The 21,379-nt window shown below is 40.4% G+C and overlaps 2 protein-coding genes across 2 annotated transcripts in view; one reads left to right on the top strand and one right to left on the bottom strand.

Annotated features, from left to right (window-relative positions):
- Positions 1-845: 845 nt before the first annotated feature.
- LOC139932403 (follistatin-related protein 1-like) lies at positions 846-12,178 on the bottom strand. Its single transcript, XM_071926167.2, has 11 exons — positions 12,164-12,178; positions 8,897-8,971; positions 4,674-4,763; positions 4,329-4,458; positions 4,146-4,175; positions 3,287-3,417; positions 2,758-2,876; positions 2,406-2,518; positions 2,122-2,232; positions 1,678-1,778; positions 846-947 (listed from the first exon to the last, which is right to left on the bottom strand). The coding sequence occupies exons 1-11, from the start codon at positions 12,176-12,178 to the stop codon at positions 924-926; spliced, it is 939 nt and encodes a 312-aa protein (XP_071782268.2). The 3' UTR covers positions 846-923.
- A 6,205-nt stretch (positions 12,179-18,383) lies between these two features.
- The window catches only part of LOC139932398 (gap junction alpha-5 protein-like), a 6,070-nt gene continuing 3,074 nt past the window's right edge, over positions 18,384-21,379 (top strand). Inside the window, exons 1-3 of the mRNA XM_071926163.2 lie at positions 18,384-18,452; positions 19,073-19,237; positions 20,083-20,394. Coding sequence (XP_071782264.2) covers positions 18,384-18,452; positions 19,073-19,237; positions 20,083-20,394 — 546 coding nt within the window. The remainder of the gene's footprint in view (positions 18,453-19,072; positions 19,238-20,082; positions 20,395-21,379) is intronic.

The raw sequence follows: 21,379 nt of genomic DNA, 5'->3' as shown, positions 1-21,379 counted from the left end.
TAATAAATAATATCTTGTATCAATTACCTTTGCCTGGCTTCTACAAAGAATTTAGAGCAACTTAATCAATTACTGGGGATTTTCCTTGCTGATACATGAGTGATTTAAATAACATTCTTAAATAACATAGAAAAATACAAGTTTATAGAGTGGAATACCTAGAGATTGCAGGCACTATACAGTATGTTTTAACAGAAAACAGGAAAATGGCAAAGTGCTTTAATTATGTTTTGGATGTGTGGTTCATCTTTGAAAATGATTCTCCATGTTTCAACATGCCAGAACAGTCCACTAACCTCTAAAATCCTGTTGAGAATGGTGACTTTTGATCTAGAAATGTATAAGTGTACAAAAGTATAAAAGGTATAAAAGTTTAGACAATAGTCTTTCAACCTACAGTTAAGATAGAAAAATATAGAACTTTATCGACAGTCTTATCTCTAATACATCCATGCAGATATATAAAAACATAAAGTAGCCTACATAAAGAGATATGTATGTATGAAGATATGAAAAAGGTATAGACAGATATAAAAGTTTAGAATGAGAAAAATATAACTTTATTAAGCAGAGCAACAAATAAACAAGGAGGACTTTCTGTCTTTGGACTAGTAGCTAACTGATCTTGGAAAACACAGCTTTGTAAAGACATCCAAGGCACACTGAAGTGGTGAAGAAGTTAAAAATCCTTTATTATGGCATGGCAAGGCAAAGATTAAAACTACCAACGCGTTTCAGCTGACAGGGAGCCTCCGTCAGGGTGCAGCAGTTTATTTGGTGATGAAAAGAGAACAACTGAAGGAGTTTCTGAGAAAAAAAGATAAAACTGGAGACAAGATGTTGCTGAGATGTTCCTCTGATCAGGGTGAAGTTAAAGACCAGACAGCTGCTGATTGGCCGGTAGAGCTCCGGTGGGCGTGGCCTTATGTCTCCATGGCAAATGTCTCCTGGAGAAACAGGCAGAGCGTGAAAAGGGCGTTCACTTACTTCTCATTAAATCCAGAACACAGTATTGATTATGTTTGCATGCTTGTGAGGAAATAAAATACTCTTGTTCACTGTTCCAATACTTATAGGCTTTAAAATATCCAACCTTACATGAAACATTTTTAAACATCAATATATCATTGTCACATTCATTGTGATTCACTGGTATAATTACTGTAAACAAATGAGACCATGGTTGAGATGATCAGCAGCCTTTATGTCACAGCAGTGGTATTGTTAGTGTTTCTCAAAATTAGGGCCACATTTCCCATAAACCCTGTTGCTTCCTATCACAAAGAGTGATAGAGTGTGTGTTTGTTTTCTCTTTAGCTTTACTGAAGAGGATAAACATGTTGGAAGTGATTTTTCCATCGGCCTTTCACTCCTTACACCATCTGCCACTGCGAGAAACTCTGAAAGCTTCATCTCCGTTCCTGTTCCCTCTTCCTGTTTTGTGCCATAAAGCAATCCAGCAGATTTCCCTCCAAATCCGACCCGATGACACACAATGTAAAATGCAGCGTAGAGGCTGCTAGAGACCGGTCTTCTCATGGTTTTGTTTGCTTATGTGTCTCAAAATTAATGTGGTAATGATTTATTGATGTTAAGATGCTTTAAAAAGTCCAACCTTAGGTCACAGTCTAATAGCAAGTTCAGAGAAGAGAGTACTGATCAATAGTGATCGTCCACCTGTACAGCGTTGAGTTCAGCCACTCTCCTGCTCCACTCCTCTTCTGTTATCTCTTCTTCTTCTCCTCCCTCCTTCACCTCCTCCTCCACCTGATGCTCTCCTGAGACACAGACAGAAAGAAAGAGAGAGAGAGACAGAGGATTACGATATAAATTCCAACATACTAACTTAAGGAAAAAGAAAAGCTTAAAAGAAAAACACAAAGCTGCACTCCGGACTGTAAACATTCAGGTTAAGAAACAGCCAGGTAACAGGATCACAGTCACCATGGCAACCATCTCTTCTGAATATTGCCATTTTGGAAACGTTTTGTAACGTTTCCAAAACAGTCACGATGGAAACTAACCATCGCCACAATAGCTCTCAGCGGTGTGTGTGCACGCGTGTGTGTGTGTGTGTGTGTGTGTGTGTGTGTGTGTGTGTGTATGTGCATCCCTCCTCACCATCGCAGGTCAGAGCAGTGCAGACCCAGTTCCCACAGGCACACACACACTTGTTGCACTCCATCTGCGTTTCAGCTCCATCCTCGAACACCTCGTCCTCTAGAGCACACTCTACACACACACACACACACACACACACACACACACACACACACATAAATACAGGCCACACAATATTTCATAATATATTTCATAGGAAAATACATTCAAAAATGGTCATGTGTGTGTGTGTGTGTGTGTGTGTTGGGGGTGGGGGGTGGGGTGGGGGGTGGGGGGTGTATTACTTCTCTCAGGTGGCTGGTAGGTGGCCGTCAGACAGTTGATGAACTCAGTTAAACTCAGCTTCCAGTCAGCGTTTTCATCTGACAGCTCTATCAGAGCATCGACACACAGAGACCTGGAGAGAGAGAGAAAGAGAGAAAGAGAGAGAGAGACAGGTAGAGAGAGGGAGAGAGAGAGACAGAGAGAGAGAGAGACAGAGAGGTAGAGAGAGAGAGAGAGAGGTCTCACTACTAAAACCTCTGATTTTCTGCTTCATATTTTGTTGTCATTCCCAAATACTGCTGGACATCACCTAAACTAAGCCTAAACTACGTGTGTGTGTGTGTGTGTGTGTGTGTGTGTGTGTGTGTGTACCTCAGTAGCAGGTTGTTCTCCAGACTATGAGAGTGTGTGAGGTTGAGTGTCGTCTCATTGTGTTTCAGGAAACTCAGGAACTCTTTTGAATCAAGCTGGGAATCCCCATTATCATAGGTCTGTAACACACACACACACACACACACACACACACACAAACATGCACAGGATTTAAGAATGTTTTCTTCAGCTATTCTCATACAGAAAACTAAATATCTAAAATGATTGGATTACAATCGACTTCTCATTTCATAAGTTTTCCTGAGTTCAAATCAGTGCAAATCAAATTCAGTCCAGCTGCAAAATGGATGGATTATTAAAAATGCTTAAAATATAACTGCTCCAACAAAACCAAATTTTGATACTGTCTTCATTAAACATCCTTGATCACATATCTATATAAACACAGGGAAAAAATAAATTCCAATTGCGTTTTAAATAGCTATAACTACAGCAATTTTTCCTCTAAATTGAAATAAGTTGAAGATGGCTGCTCTAGTAGGTTAAACAGGAAGTGAAGAGGTCTGACCTGGAAGTACGTCTGCAGGAGGTCGTGGGTTGAGGACCCGTTTGAGGCCAGGCCGTCTGAATCCACCTCTTCCTGAAGCCACTGGATCACTCTGGTTCTCAGCCAATCACGATCAGACAGGAAACACACAACTACACACACACAGTGGCAGTTGTAGCATCAGTAGTAGTAGTAGTTGTAGCACCAGTAGTACCAGTAGTAGTAGCAGTAGTATTAGTAGTTGTAGTAGTAGTAGTAGCAGTAGCAGTATTAGTAGCAGTAGTAGTAGTAGAAGTAGCAGTAGTAGCAGTAGTAATAGCAGTTGTAGTAGTAGTAATAGTAGTAGCAGTAGTAGTAGTAGTAGAAGTAGCAGTAGTAGCAGTAGTAATAGTAGTTGTAGTAGTAGTAATAGTAGTAGCAGTAGTAGTATTAGTAGCAGTATTAGTAGTAGAAGTAGCAGTAGTAATAGTAGTTGTAGTAGTAGTAATAGTAGTAGCAGTAGTAGTATTAGTAGCAGTATTAGTAGCAGTAGTAGTAGTAGAAGTAGCAGTAGTAGCAGTAGTAATAGTAGTGCAGTAGTAGTAAAAGTAGTAGCAGTAGTAGTAGTACTACCAGTTGCAGAAGTGGCAGCATTAGTAGCAATAACATTGGTAGTCATAGAAATATTTGTATTAGTATTAGTATTGATTAGGTTTTATTATGTTATGCTTTATCATAACTTGAAATTGTTTGAAATTTGTTGTGTATCACAGTTCATCCATTTAACATACAGGAAAATATGAAAATGAACCAAAACACACGTTGATAATAAACACAATCACACATTGGGTATCAGCATTTTCTGTTTTGTGTATAATTGTATAAAAAGCATTAGACTTACTGGGGCTGACGTCGGGCTTCGTCGGTTTCTCTGGAAATACAAACACACAGACAAACGTCACAACTCACATACACAGCTTCTGCTATCTGTAGGTGTGTGTGTGTGTGTTCATGTGTCTCTATGTGTTACGTGTTTGCACAGTATGTATGATGTATGTACTTCTGTAACGTGTGTACTACTGACCCAGACAGTGTCCTCTGTGTGCCAGATGTATCTTGGTCTGGGTGACGCAGGCTTCTCTGTGCAGCTCACAGTGGTTCCTGTAGGATCGACCATTACTGCCACACACCCAATGATCTGATGCATCACACTGCTGGAGAGAGGGAGAGAGAGAGAGAGAGAGAGAGAGAGAGAGACAGAAAGTATAACTATACTGTATGCAATTAAAACAGTCCAATTTCGACCCTGTTCAAGTGCTTTCATTTGTGTCAGTATTGAACACAGTACATTACACTACATACAGTAACAGGTACTTTGGAATATTTGCACTTGTATCAGAAGTAATACAAAGAAGTCGTTAGTAATTACCTGTAAACAGCGGCAGACCGGTTCTCCTCTTTCAGTCGATACACACTCTCTCCCCGCTCCGCAGAAGGTCTTGGCACACACTGACTGGTCCTGACACACACACACACACACACACACACACACACACACAAAGAGAGGGGGAGAGAGAGAGAATAACACATATCAATGAAAAAAATATTGTCTTCATGTTTTAGCATTTATTCGCATTCCTTTTTTATAGTTTCTTGTGAAAAGAGACGAGAAAGGTGTGTGTGTGTGTGTGTGTGTGTGTGTGTGTGTTCAATATTGTGAAAGCATGGTATGGATGTTAGCCCACTGAGCCACTGGATTATATGATGATGTGAATGGGGCCATTCACATCATCAGATAATCCAAAATGAAACGCTGGATTAAACATCATCATCACTCCACAATACAAGACAGGGTCCAACTGTGTGTGTGCGTGTGTGTGTGCGTGTGTGTGTGTGTGTGTGTGTGTTCCAGACTGCATAGCAGATGGTGACCTTTAACCTCCCACTCAGAGAGACACATGCCCCGTTTAGCATGACAATAACACAGCACTCATACACACACACACACACACACACACACACACATTGTTGGGGCTGCGTGTCAGCTGGCCAGTGGTATAAAAGGTGCAGGGGTTCAGATGGTGTTCACTCACCTCCAGTGTTGGGGAAAGTTACTTTTACAAGGAATTAGTTACTTTACTTCATTACTTCAGAACGTGTGGGAGAAACTTCACTAACACAGAGGGAAGCAGAGGAATAACATGGCTTCCCTTTGTATTAAAAACAAATTCAGAGCAATCACATTATATCATAATGCAGTGCAATTCTATTGAGCCCATAAAACACACATACACACACACACACACACACACACACACACACACTCAGATGACTACGAGAAATGTAGCTGCCTCCTAAAAAGAGGTTTACACTTACATTCCGGACATTCCTTTACACATATAGGTCAGACAACCCAACACACACACACACACACACACGCACACACACACACGCACGCACACGCACACGCACACGCACACACACACACACACACAGACAATAGATACATCTGTCGTCTGTGAGTCCCCAGCTGACATCTGCTACACCCTAAACCTGCTGTTAGCAGCCAGCTGACTAGAGCAGAACACACACACACACACACACACACACACACACACACACACACAGTGTTGAAGCAGTGGTGTCAGGGGGTAATTAACAGTTCATGTCTGTCCCTGTTTTGGTCCGGTTTCGGCAGGTTGCACTAAAACAATTTGTCTTCTTGCTGAATCTCTTTCTCCTCTCTCTCTCTCTCTCTCTCTCTCTCTCTCTCCCTCCATCCCTCTCTACCTCTTCTCTTTTCCTCCTTCACTCTCACTTTCAACTCATGTCTTCCTCCCCCATTTCTCCTCATTACTCTCTCTTTTTCTACTTCCTCCCTCCCTCCCTTCATCACTCCTCCTCCTATTCTTTCTGTCCCTTTTTCTTGTTTCCCCCCTCTTTCTCTACCTTGGAAACTTTATCATGATAAATAAAATTACTGTGCTTAACATTGAGCTAAAGTAGGCCTATAATGTATTTTTAATTTCTCATTTTGTCAAGTGGTGGCACTAGCGATAATGTACTTATAGTTATATGTATATAGCACAGATTATTTAGCAATCCATATTTAAGTAAGCAATCAATATAGGTAACATGGAAGTATAAACTGTAAATCCATGTAAGTAATCCCATACTTCCCAGTTATACGTCTTTTTCATTCATTTTTATGTTTTGTTTTGTTGTTTTTTTTGCTTTTTTTTTATTTCTGTTCAGTTTTAATTCATTTTCAGTGTGGGTTTGGTTTGGTTTTAGTTTCGTTTTTATTTAGTTTTAGTTCTAGTTTCAGTGTTTTTGTAAGAGTTGTGTTTTTTAAAGGTAGAATGATAGAAGTTTAGAACAGGTGTTTTGTGTATGTTTGCAACAGGTATTGTGTAATACAAACAATAAATCATAAATTATTTTAAAAATGTATTTACATGAAATTAGTGTTCAGTAAAAATAGCCCAAAAATCCCCACCCAAATTCATTCAATTTTATACCTTCCACATAAACAAAAAGAAGAAAACTAAACATTTTAGGTATATTTTGATTTTATTTGTTAGTTTTACTGTAAATATAGACAAGATAGTTCAGTTTTATTTTTTTCACACTCTCATTTTTATTGTTATTTCAGTTTACAACAATGTTTGTGAAACTCTAGTTTTTGTCTTAGTTTCAGTTTTAGTTTACGATAATAACCTTGATGTAATGTAATGTTGGTAACAGAATGAATCCACTCCAGAGTTTCTTCTTCATTTTGCATCCTCGACCCAAATGTTATAAAACGCAGTAAACTGTGGTATGAAAACACAAACAGACAGCAGAGTGTGTGTGAACCAGCAGGACAGCTGGAGGGCTGTTATTAGAGATGAGCTGTTGAGAACTCTAATCACACACATACCTCAGGACCTGCTCACCGTGTGTGTGTGTGTGTGTGTGTGTGTGTGTGTGTGTGTGTGTGTGTGTGTGTGTGTGCGGCTTCACTGTAGTTCTCGATCAAAATGAAGCATGTTCCCCCGAAAAACATAACTCACTGACAAACCGTCAGCTTTCTGAGCAGAGCGCGTCTCACATTTCATTTAAATTACACACACACACACACACACACACACACCAGCACCTCTCCCAAACGTTTACCCCTTGACCCAGCCCCACACATACACACACACACACACACACACACACACACACACACTCAAGGGGATATTCCACATTGAGGTGTTTTCCCCCCCGACATTTGTCTAGTCTGACTGACGGCCTGTGATGGATTTACTCTGTGAGATCGGAAGTCAACTCTGAAAACAGAAATAGTTTTAACTCGAGTCGTCAATTTACCTGCCAGCGCTCCCATGTTTACAGCGGTTTGCCCTAATTTTCCTTTTCCTTTTTTTTTATTTTACCCCGCTCTTTCTTGTCTGTTTCCCATTTGGTGCAAAGCTGATTGGTTTATATTTCAGAAAGGTACTGTCTTCCTGTTGTCGTCATGAAAGTGTGAGTGCAATGGTATGCATTATTATGAAAGGATACATTAGTGGAAATGGCCACGTTTACATCAACAACTCTTAGTCAAAGTAGGCATAATCACAGATACATATTGTTATTATCACCTTCTGTCTTCAAAGTGTCACCTTTTCAGGAACTCCTTCACGACAAAGCATTTCTGAAACATTTTCCATAAACTCAGTGGTTGTGGAATTTTCTAAACCCACAGAGGAGGAGCATGTAATGAGTTAGGCCTACAAGGTTTTCACACGACAGCAACGATACGTGGAGAACTCCGACGATTTTATTCACATTACTGTAATAGACACCAGTTAGGACATGTTTACAGCTTGGTCACATTTCTTGAATTGAGGTCAAGTTGCACGCGTGTCCCGCTTATTGTGTTTTGTGGAAGTGGAGGGGAAGTGACAGGGAAGGGCTGGACCAAGATGGCGGGCAGCATCAAGATTTTTAGAGTTTGGAAGAGACGGAGAAATGGATACCATGCAGTTTTCAATCGGGCGTAAGCACCATAATGGTCAGAAAAAGTCCAATTCCCACAAATCTCTCTGCATAATCGAAATAAGTACTTCACTCATGTAAACAGGATTATTATGGGGAATTGTCAAATTACTGAATCATGTAAACAGCTTAGTTAGACTATTGTCTCACTTGCAGCATTGACAATAGTCACATTATTACAGTAATAAAACAAAATGTGACATTCACTCAGATGTGATAGAAAAACAGGCAACAGACATTTTGGCTGTCAGATAATGTCTGGGAAACAGATTTATGATTTCTAGTTTTTTGACTAGTCGTTTAAACAATTTCCCATCTGTCAATTAAAAGGCAATTAAAGTGTAAATTCACATCACTTTGTTCACACTACTCTGAAACAGTCTGGAAACAGAAATGTCTAAATGTAAATCTGTCTGTCTAAATGTCTGACTGTATCATCATTACCACCATCACTATCATCATCACCATCACCATCATCATCATCATCACTGGACAGCTTTCTCACACCAAAAGTTGTTCAGTGTTAAGTTGGGGGTAATGAAAGTAACCGTGCCATCTAGAGAATCACCTGATGTTTTAATAATAATAATAATAATAATAATAATAATCTCTCAGCTGTGAGTTTACCTTGGCCAGAGGAGAGGAGGAGACAGGAGGAGAGGAGAGGAGCAACGGCAGCAGGAGCAGAGAGAGAGTCTTCATCTGGAGAGGAAACAAGGAGAAGAGAAGAGGAGAGAAGAGAAGAGGAGAGGAGAGGAGAGGAAACAAGGAGAAGAGGAGAGGAGAGGAGAGGAGAGGAGACAAGGAGAGGAGAGAAGAGAAGAGAAGCGGAGAGGAGAGGAGAGGAAAGGAAAGGAGAGGAGAGGAAACAAGGAGAAGAGAAGAGAAGAGAAGAGAAGAGAATTGAAGCAGAGAGGAGAAAAGGAGAGGAGAGGAGAGGAAAGGAAAGGAAAGGAAAGGAGAGGAAACAAGGAGAAGAGAAGAGAAGAGAAGCGGAGAGGAGGAGAGGAGAGGAGAGAAGAGGAAAGGAAAGGAAAGGAAAGGAGAGGAAACAAGGAGAAGAGAAGAGAAGAGAAGAGAATTGAAGAGGAGAGGAGAGGAGAGGAAAAGAAAGAAAAGAGGAGAGGAAAATAAATTTTGATTTAAACAATCATGAAATTATATTAATACAAGACCAATATAATATTTTTGCATAATAATAATAATACTAATAGTAAAATTACTGATTATATCATTGATGCTTCAAGTACTACTACTAATAATAATAACTGTAATAATAATGTTAATAATAATAAAGCAGAGCAGCCGTACCTTGCCAGTGTAAACGCGTCCAGAACCAGTCAGTCTATAACCAGCCAGTCACTATAAATATCCAGTTAGCCTTAAAACGGCCTGTCAATCTCACAACCAGTCAGTCAGTCAGTCTGTATCCAATAAATCACTCCGCTGTCGGTTAGTCTATGAACAGTCAGTCAGCACTGAAGAAATCAATAAGCCAATTTATATCCAAATAAACAGTCAGTCAGTCAGTCTGGATCCATTCAGTCAGTGAATATATATCCAGGCAGTGCTCAGTGAAGCCGTCTGCTTTGCTCTACAGGAGGACAATGTCTGAGTTATGAAAGGAGAGAGAGAGGAGAGAGGGGAAAAAGGAGGAGGGGAGAGAGAGAGAGAGAGAGAGAGAGAGAGAGAGAGAGAGAGAGAGGAGGAGGAGGAGGAGGGGGTGGCAGGGGAGGAGGGATGCAAGGAGAGAAAAGAGACCAGCTGTCCAGAGTCAAACACCACTCCCATCCCCCTGAATCACACACACACACACACACACACACACACACACACACACACACACACACACACACACACACACACACACACACACACACACACACACGCATGCATATTGGTTGTCTTCTTGCGGAATGATAAGTTAAAGGCACGCGACGAGCTGACATGTTCAGACAGCGATACACAGCCGAGGAGAGAGAGAGAGAGCAACCTGCCTGAGATGAAACAAAACTGTCAATCAATGAGTTCACAGAGAAAGAGAGAGAGAGAGAGAGAGAGATAGGTGGCAAAGTATACGACCTTATTAAATGTATGTATATGACAAGGAGATAGTGTGAAGACTGGAGACAAACACACTGAATCCTTTGCCCAATGACCTTGCAGAGCAGCTGGACCTGGGCGCCGTCCCGGGCCTCTCTCTTCTGGACAAAGAAATCAAACTCCTGCTCTATGCAGATGATCTAGTTCTGCTGTCCCCCACAAAACAGGGACTACAGCAGCAACTGGACCTGCTGGACCGCTACTGCCAGAGCTGGGCCCTGGCAGTCAATTTGACTTTTTCTGCATTTTGTGGTGTTACAGCATAAATGCAAAATGGATTCAATTAGGATTTTTTGTCACTGACCTACACACAATAACCCCTATTGCCAAAGTTGGTATTTACAAATTGTTACACATGAATTAAAAATGAAAAGCTGAAATGTTTTGGCTCAGTAAGTACTCAAGTTCTTTTTTTATGACCAATTTTTTATTGATTCATTCATACATGACTTTGGCTGCTATCGTTCCCCTTCCCCATTCCTCCTCTCAGGCTTCTTCAAAATAAAAATAAATAAATAAATAAATACGGCCACTCAAGTTCTTGATGCTTTAAAAAAAATTTTAAAGCATGTTTTCACTTTGTCTTATGGGGTATTTTGTGTAGATTGTTGACCAAAAATGTCAATTATTTTAGTTTTCCGGCTGCAACATCAAAAGTGTAATGCCTGTAAGTATGAAACGTATTTTGGAGATTTTCTTAATACTTACAGAATAGCACTTATTGAGTACTATTGTGTTCTTACAGTACGTTTCCACAGGCTGATACCTTGGTTAATACTCTGGAATAAGACCCTTGTAATGTAAAGTGTTGTTAGCAATCCTATTTAAACCCATTCACAAAGCTCCGCCTGTCAGCCTGTGGCTATTCTGTTGTAGTGTGGCACTGTGACCAGCAGAGGGCAGAGCAGACATGTTGCTGGTTTCTCTCAGATTTTCACACGCTCTCTCAAGTGCACACACACACACACACACACACACACACACGCACACTTGCATTTGAGGCATTATGCTGATGCTGTTTCCCAGAGCAACTTACAATGAGTGCAACAGTAGAATAAGTTTTAGTTTCTTGATTTCTCAGTTACCTGATCAAGGTCACATAGAACGAAACGTTGCTTTTTAATAATAAATATAATTTAATATAAGTGAAGACGCTGGTGTTCATCCATTTAGTTTATTGATTACCAGCATTTCAAACCTGCTGCCTTCTCTCACTACAACTTCTTCACCACTCATTCTCTCTCTCTCTCTCTCTCTCTCTCTCTCACTCTCACTCTCTCTCTCTCTCTCTCTCTCTCCTCCAGTGTGACTGTCAGCCTTGGCGTCAGAGGAGGTGCTGGGGACAGATAAACCCACCCTCCTGGTGTGCGCTGTTACACCAATGGAGCGCTACCTAAATATAGAATGAGTAGGTCAGCCAGTGTGTGTGTGTGTGTGTGTGTGTGAGGTGTGTGAGAGATGTGTGTGTGCTCATTTAAGGGAAGGTATGTTATCACTCTTCTCATGAACTTAATGCAAGATGATAACAGAGGTGTGATACATGCACACACACACACACACACACATACTCTGATACGGGGTGTGAGAACAGGAGAGGAGACGCTGACAGGAATGAGAGTTCTGCTCACACTCTTTCATTCTTACACCCGACACACTCCCTCCATCTCTCTCTCTTTCTTTCCGTCTCTATCCATCGCTCTGTCTCTCTCTCTCTCTCTGTCATTCTCTCTCTCTCTCTGTTTTCATCTCTCCGTCACACACTCTTTCTATCCATCTCTCTTTGTCACTTACTCTCTTCTGTCCCATCTCTTTCTCACAGAACAGAACAAGAGACGATTCATTACTAGTCCTACGGGCTCCCACCTCTCTACACACACACACACACACACACACACACACACACACACACACACACACACACACACGCACACATACAGAGTACGCTGTATGTAACGCTGATGTTTTTAACACTTTGATGAAACTTTTTAAAATGTATTTATACAGCAAACAGGGTTACAAAGTGCACCACAAATAATAAAGCATTAATAACTCAAATAAGCAAAATAAATAACTATAAAAGTATGAGACTGGAATTAAAAGCAGGGTTACAAACATAAATATTCCAAGACTTTAACAATTTTTAACACTATTATAGGATTTGCATAGACAAGCTGTCTACAAACTGAAATGATCTGCACATGCAAAATAGTTTTGTCATACTTGTTAAGGCTTTTTCTGTGCAGAGACTGTGACAAAAATTTAAAAAAATTGATCAAATGTTCACATTCACATCAAGACATAGCAAAAGGTTACAGAAAAAGTTTGGTTGTGACAACTGCTTATGGGTCTGGCCAAAGATATAATCAACTTAAGGAGTTTGGAACAAGATAGAGCCTTATCTATCAACCCTCTAATGTCACACAGACTGCTCGAAAATCATAATTCCAGTTAAATGGTTCAACTTTGATGAAAAGGTCATAACTGACCAGCGAAGGCCTTTACTGAGCTGAAAATGCAACATTCCTGCAACTTTCCAATGTGTTTTATCCCAGTTTAACCTCAAAAGAAAGTTATCAGCTTCACTATGAAACTGAGCAGGATCTCAGTCGGAGGCCTGCTTACCAAGTTTCATGCAAATCCGTTAAAGAGGAGTTGAGCGGCGGCAGTTTGAGTGTTAATCCAAAGTTGGAGACACACGACCGACGATTATCACGATTAAACTTGTCGTGACCTTCGCCTCTTTAGCCCTCACAGCGTTAAATTCTCTAAATTTGGCATAAACCACACCATGGTTATTGTGGTTGTTTAGTGTTTGTTTCAGTCTCACATGGCCTAAACTCTGCTTCAAAAATGACTTGCAGCAAACACACACAAACACACCATCAAACACATCATCACACACACACTGCACTTAAGACGGTCCCATGTTCTCCTGAAATAAAAAGAAGAATTCTGCATGCTGATTAGCCTGGAGAAAGATTCACCTCTGTCTTGTTGTTTTGGGGTTCATGTCCGTGTCATGCACTCACTCAGAGGGCGAGATCAAAAACTGCCTCAGTTTATTCATTTATTTTCACCTGCGGGTGAAGTATTAGTTGCAAAATGTATTGATGGAAAATGACTGAATGTATTACACATTAAGGGACGCAAGCAAATGATCAAATAAAGCAAAACTGTACATTTAACCTGTTCTGTTAAGCATTCTGATGTATTTAATGCCAATAAAGCTCATTTGAATCAAACTGAACTGAAATGAAATTAATAGAATTGAGTTGAATTGAACTGAACTGAATTGATATTTAGGATTATGTACTATCGTATGGTACGTGTTTTCAAGCCGTTTTCAATCATCTCAACATGTGTAAACTGTTGTTTGTGGGTTTTGACAATTGAATTTAATTTTGTACCCAGTCATGCCGATGAAGTCACTGAATTGAAAGAGAAACGGGGAGAGAGAGAGAGAGAGAGAGAGAGAGAGAGATTCAGAACAGAGAAGAATAGAGAGACAGGGAGGAATGTAGGACTGGGACCTGCTGCCATTGTGTCCTAATACAATATCTAACTTCCTTTAGATGCTAGATACCACACACACACACACACACACACACACACACACATATAGGAGTTGAATAGCAGGCAGCAAGGCACCAGTGTGACTTCCTCTGTAGATGTAGATGGTGGAGAGAGAGAGAGAGAGAGAGAGAGAGAGAGAGAGGAGGAGGAGGAAGAGGAGGAGGGGTACAAGACTGGTACAAACTACAGTCACACACACACACTTCAGTTCAGACCTCTGGACGCTGCGCTCTCATCTGTCTGACTGGAAAACTGTCTGTGAGCCTGCTGCCTCTCTGACTGACTGTCTCTCTGTCTCCTTGACTGACTGATTGACACGTCTCTCTCTCTCTCTCTCTCTCTCTCCGTCTGTCTGTCTGACCGTCTGACTCTCAAGTTCAGAAAGAAGTTCTCCGACGCAACTTGGATTCAACTCTCACGCACACACGCACACACACACACACACTCTACTGGAAGGATGCAATCATACACTGCAGACAACTAGAGGACATTTGGACTCTCACAAGCTTGTACGCTGTCTCACACACACACACACACACACACATAGAGAGAGGGGCATTGCTGGATGAACACTCATTCTTTGTGGATCTTTTATTTTGAATCTTTATTTTGCCACTGACAGAGCAAACAGACGCCGACACTCACACACTTAACACACAGTAACAACTAGGAGCTGCTGCAGATCTCCACTGGAGTGAAGGGCCTTGCTCAGAGGCTCCTCAACGGTAGCTGCTGAGGAAGAAGAAGGAGAAGAAGAAGAGGAAGAGAGTGTTTTAACCGACTTTACTTGCTTTTACTTACGATTTTCTCAGTCGCAAGCTTTTCTAACGTTCAGAAGTCCACTGTTCCCAGAAGTTCCCTGCATCTACAGCCTGTATCAGGTAAGGCTGCTTTCAACTTGAAACTGAAACTCTTCAACAGAAACGCTCTCATTTTGGTAATCAATATTATTCAATTTGACCATTTTCATGCCAAAAATTAAGTATTCGGTGTTTCCTCCAGAATGTTGTTTTTGTCAGGGAGGAAAAGCCTCTGAAACAGCATTTAGACCGTCATGGGACACTAAAACTCTCCACTGAAATTGTTTTAGATCCACCCTAACGTATTCAGTGGTGGAGGAAACTGGGATACTTTAGGCCTTTAAATGAAGAATTAATTTACACAAAGAAAAAAACATTATTGAACAATTAAATGAATAAATAAAAAAAATTAGAAAAAAAAATTAGAAAAAAAAATGATTGCAGTTTTTACAGACTGTGACAGATAGACAGATAGATGGATTTTAACGAGCTCTAATATGTTTATTAAGGTTTAATTCTGCTCCATATTATAGATATAGTTCTTCAAACTCATCTGTAGATCATTTTCACAAACAAACTTTTCTATATTTTGTTCAGAACCATTTAATTCATGTTGTATTTGCCTGTTGTATTCTTATTTAACCCTGCCTTTAATTCTTGTCTCGCATTCAAATGGTTTATCTTATTGACCTTTTTCAATTAATGTCCTATTGTCTGTGAAGCACTTTGTAACAGTTTATGAAGCTTCATATCAGATTAAAAACATCCTCAGCTCTGAGCGATGTCAACAGCCCATCCTCTCTATTGTAAAAAAACACAGTAGAAACCGGTGTGTGTGTGTGTGTGTGTGTGTGTGTGTGTGTGTGTGTGTGTGTGTGTGTGTGTGTGTGTTTGTGCCCATTATCAAGACAGGATGCAGAACAATACTGAGAGCTGGATAATGGGCACACACACACACACACACACACATAGACACAAAGACACAGACATGCTGCACACTCTCACACAGACACACACACACACACACACACACAGACATGCTGCACACCCACACAGACACACACACACACACACACACACACACACACATATATACACAAAGGTCAGGAGAAAGTCTATACAAGGAAGTAATATTGTTATTAATGATGCCAGGAGCACTTGTGAAAGACATAAACACACACACACACACACACACACACACACACACACACAGGGTGGAGTTCGAAGCCTGTGGGTTTCTTACAACTAAGTAGTTTTCTTGTCAGACAAACAGGATAAGTGACGTTAAAACGGTAGAACAGTAGGATTTTTTTTAGATATTTAAAGTAAACTGTGTGTGTGATGTGTTCTAATGGATTGATTGTATGACGTGTCTTTTATCATGTGAGGATGAGAGTATTTTTCCATCCCAGGCTGCTGTTTGTTGCTAATTTCATGGACTGTTTTTATGTCTTGGGTGCTGCGGCTTTGATTTCCAGACAAAGACAAATTTCTCCCCAGGGACAAAAAAAATGAATCTTACTTTATCTTGTAACATTATCAAATAAAGGGGAATTGTACAGCGCCGCTGTGAAACAAACCTAATAAATAAACTCTTGGAAGTTTAAAAATGCATTTAGAAACGGAAACTCTTCAACAGAAACTCTGCTCTCCACATTTGGTGGCTGAAGCTAACATGAGGTGAAGTCCGTGTCCCTCGTTTATGAATCCATCACAAAAGTCATCACTAATTTAATAACTTTTTTATAAAAGGAGAGTGCGCAGTCCACTCACCTTTAGCACCTTTACTTTTGTTTATTGAGACAGTGGGAAAGCAGAAAGGGAGACAGAGTAGAGGAGTAACGTGATTCCAGCAGCAACGAATATCTGTTCACACAATCCACCTGAAAAGACTTTCACACTGTTAAAAGAAAACAACTATTGGTGAGGTACCTCGCATTTCTTGGTTCATTTTATTGTTTGGTGGTGTATTTTTCTTATTTCTGTGGATAACTGACTAAATTTAGACGACATGATGTCACATTGAGATATTTCCAGCGTAGCTACAATGGAGTTTGATGGCAGAAAATGTTTCATCCATCAAAAACATTAACAGTAAACGTCAGGTTTTGGTGTCAGTCCCTGAGAATCAAAGAGCGAGGGCTTCTGTGTGGACTTTTGCTCCGACGTTCAGCAATCATACAGGGAGAAATCCATCGTAGAAGAGGCAGAGAGACCAATTTCTCCACAGACAGTCGCCTCAATAGACCAGAATGCACTGCAGCCACAGGACATGTTGTGTTTTGAGTAAGGGATGCAACTCTTACTTTTCCTCAACTGGAGAAACTCTCGCTTTCTTGCTCTTACTATGCTGTTGGTATCGCTACCACTCTCTCCTCCTACACGTATAACCCACAGCTGAATGCAACAAGTTCACACCTGTTCTCTGGGGGTTGTCGAAAGGCATTCTGGGAAATGTAGGAAATCTCTAGCTGAAGTAGAATTAGACGAGGCAGGTTGAGGGAAAGTCATCGCAATATAACTCCTGGAATGCGGTTAACATCGTAGATTGATGATAAATAACAGTGTAGAATGTCAGAGGGAGGATTTGACCTTTAAAGGTCAACACATATCAACTGTTGAGGTGCGCTGCTCCTTTAAAAAATCCTAAACGAATCCAAAATGAATCTCTAAATACTGTGGACATTTAGGAAGTGAAGCAGATGTAAGTCTACATTTAAAATCCTGTTTACAGCCTATAGTTGATAGTTGCTGCTCAATGCATTAGCCAATGACGTTCCTCACAGGGTTTTGATGGCGATTTCATCAAAGGGATCTTACTGCTAGATTGTTTTTTGGGGGTTTTGGGGCTTTTAGAGAGAGGCTGGAAACAGTCCTGTGCCTTTTGGCAGTATATAAATACACATATACATACACAAACATCTGTATGTATTTGTGTGTGTGTGTGTGTGTGTGTGTGTGTGTGTGTGTGTGTGACTGAGTGAGTGAGAGTGAGTGAGTGTGTGTGTGAGTGTGTGGTCACAGTGCCAGTGTTTACTGTAGATGTCTAGATTTCCTTCCCCAGAGACAGACAGAGGGAGTGTGGGAACCAAGACTCGGGCTAAACTGAGACATGGGCACAGACGTTTTTATTAATGGGGTCATGGACGGGCTGGAGAGGGGTCACAGGTTCAAGATAATAAAAGAACAGCTCTGCTCAACTCAACTGGAAAAACTCTGGCGGGGGTGGACAAAAGGCATTCTGGGAAATGGAGGAAAACGGAAGTAGACATGCCAGGTTGAAGGAAAGTGGGTACACCAAAAAAGGAGATTACAAGACTTCATCACAAAATAACTCCTGGAACAAATTATTGACCTACTGCAACTCCAAAAGAGCAATCATCATGTGGTTTAATAATATAGCAGATTTGCTACATCACATTTCATTGGATCCAACCTTTTCTGACGTAAACAAACACCTGGACATTATCATCTCATATATTCGAGTTCGTCTTGTGCTAAAATAAACCAGTTGGTGAGTTTACGAGAAGTCCCTGAACGCACCGTATGACCCACCTGTCTTCTGTTCCTCAGGTTAAAATCCCGTACCTGCAGTGCGACTGGTGAGCAACATCCAGACAGCCGTACTGTGATTGGCTATGGCAGACTGGAGCCTGCTGGGAAACTTCCTAGAGGAAGTACAGGAACATTCTACCTCCATTGGCAAGGTAACACACACACACAAGTGCACACACACACACACACACACACACACAGGACAGAGAGAAAGAGGGAGACACAGACAGACATACAGATACACACTCCAAATAAATAAAACGTTCATATATTTCCTAATCATCCTGTTTATTTTGTGCATTTTGTGTATCTTCTTCCTTGGCAGCTGACTCTTCCTATAATAAACAGATGTAAAGTTTATTTAGTATAAGACATATTGTATAGGACTTTTGTACAAGCTACAAAATGCTGTAAAACAATTAAAGCCTAAAAGATGAAAAAAAAATCAAAAATAAAATGACTTAAGAAACATAACTTCCACCACTCCCTTTGAAATAAAAACATGAAAATAAGATGAAAATTTCCAAACAGGGATCAATAGACGTTTCATCTTATCTTGATTTTATCTTATTATTTGAGAACTGGTGCATAAAGGCTTTTTCTCTTGAGATATTTTGCAGCATTTTGTAATTTTGTTACAAAAATCCTATACAAAAAGTTCTGTACCAAGGTAGACATTATCATCATTATTTTACATAACGTATTTAATTATGTATTGTTTGGTATGTGGGTTTGATATCTTCTCTCTATATTTGTGTGTTTTACCCTGCAGGTGTGGCTGACCATCCTGTTTATCTTCCGTATCCTGGTGCTGGGGACGGCTGCTGAGTCGTCGTGGGGAGACGAGCAGGAAGATTTCACCTGCGACACCGATCAGCCAGGCTGCGAAAACGTCTGTTACGACCGGGCCTTCCCGATAGCACACATAAGATACTGGGTAATATACAGCGCAATGTAATGTAATGTGATAGAATAGAACAGAGTAAACCAGGCCGCATAAAATGTCTGTATTAATGAAATGTAAAAAAGTGGAAACTCCCAATTTGGCCAAAATACAAGCAAAATAATGGGAGGGGGGGAAACCACTTGTAATGCAGAAAGTAAGATAATTTATTCAAGCTTAACATCACCAAAGCTGTTGAAGACTTATCACACTTGGCAATGTGTTTCGAGTCAGTACTGACTGTTTCCCTCCTCCCAATATTTTCTATTAATGAAATCAAACCAGCAGCTGTTACTATCCTGATATGTTGAACCTTGTAATTAGAATAAAAAAGATCAGATCAGATTAAACTGTAATGACCCCTGTAGGGAAAATGGGTTGTTACAGCAGCAGAGAATAAGATACAGATAGAAGAAAGAAGAAAGAAGAAAAATAGCTGGCACAGATAATAACACAAATAATAACAACAACAACAAATAATTAAAACAACCAAAGATATTGAAAATAACGCAGCAAATAATAAATAGAGACAAAGATGCAGCATTTTTATGGACTGTGGCTACTGGCAATATTTTATAATGTGGTATAGAATAGAATAGAATAGAATAGAACTGGAAGTTACCCACTAATGGATCAAAGAGGACATTGGTCATTAAAACATTTGATACCGCCAGTTGCATCAAACACAAGATGATGTGAAAAGGAAACATGTCTTCATGACAGTTATTTGTTATTTGATCTACTCTGATCTGTGTAGTATTGATCGATTTAACTCAGAGTGTCATCATCTTTCATACAACTACAGTATATACATCTTTTTTTAATTGATCTGTCCCCAGGTGCTCCAGATAGTGTTTGTGTCCACTCCCAGCCTGATCTACATGGGCCACGCCATGCACACCGTCCGCAGAGAGGAGAAGAGGAGGAGCAGAGGAGAGGAGGCGGGAGAGGAGGGGGGAGGGAGAGAGGAAGACCCAGGAGGAGGAGGCGGAGGAGGAGGAGGAGGAGGAGGAGGAGAGAAACAGGAGAGGAAGGGACAGAAGGAAGGAGGAGGGGAGAAGGGAGACGGTTCTTCAGCAGGTCGCATCCGTCTGAAGGGAGCGCTGCTACAGACCTACATACTGAGTATACTGATACGCAGTATCATGGAGGTAAAGTACTGCTATTAATACTACAACTACTACTACTACTAATACTGCTACAGACCTACATACTGAGTATACTGATACGCAGCATCATGGAGGTAAAGTACTGCTATTAATACTACGACTACTACTACTACTAATACTGCTACAGACCTACATACTGAGTATACTGATACGCAGCATCATGGAGGTAAAGTACTGCTATTAATACTACGACTACTACTACTACTAATACTGCTACAGACCTACATACTGAGTATACTGATACGCAGCATCATGGAGGTAAAGTACTGCTATTAATACTACGACTACTACTACTACTAATACTGCTACAGACCTACATACTGAGTATACTGATACGCAGCATCATGGAGGTAAAGTACTGCTATTAATACTACGACTACTACTACTACTAATACTGCTACAGACCTACATACTGAGTATACTGATACGCAGCATCATGGAGGTAAAGTACTGCTATTAATACTACGACTACTACTACTACTAATACTGCTACAGACCTACATACTGAGTATACTGATACGCAGCATCATGGAGGTAAAGTACTGCTATTAATACTACGACTACTACTACTACTAATACTGCTACAGACCTACATACTGAGTATACTGATACGCAGCATCATGGAGGTAAAGTACTACTATTAATACTACGACTACTACTACTACTAATACTGCTACAGACCTACATACTGAGTATACTGATACGCAGCATCATGGAGGTAAAGTATTGCTATTAATACTACAACTGCAGGGTTGGGGTCAATTCATGAATGAACTCATCAATTCCAATTCAACTCAGGAATAGGAAATGGAATTTGAGTTGAATTTAATTCAGTGAAATTCTGTGAAATTCCATGTTTTTTTAGGCGCACTGATATGATAAGCTGCAGTTTACTGTCTTTCTTCATGTAATAACACAATTTATAACGTAATAACACCATGACAATTTTGTATGATTGTATACAAGT

This window comes from Centroberyx gerrardi, chromosome 15 (genome assembly GCF_048128805.1).
Source record: "Centroberyx gerrardi isolate f3 chromosome 15, fCenGer3.hap1.cur.20231027, whole genome shotgun sequence".
NCBI lineage: Eukaryota > Metazoa > Chordata > Actinopteri > Beryciformes > Berycidae > Centroberyx > Centroberyx gerrardi.
Note: the sequence above shows the minus strand (reverse complement) of the source record. Positions and strands in the feature narration are given on the sequence as shown.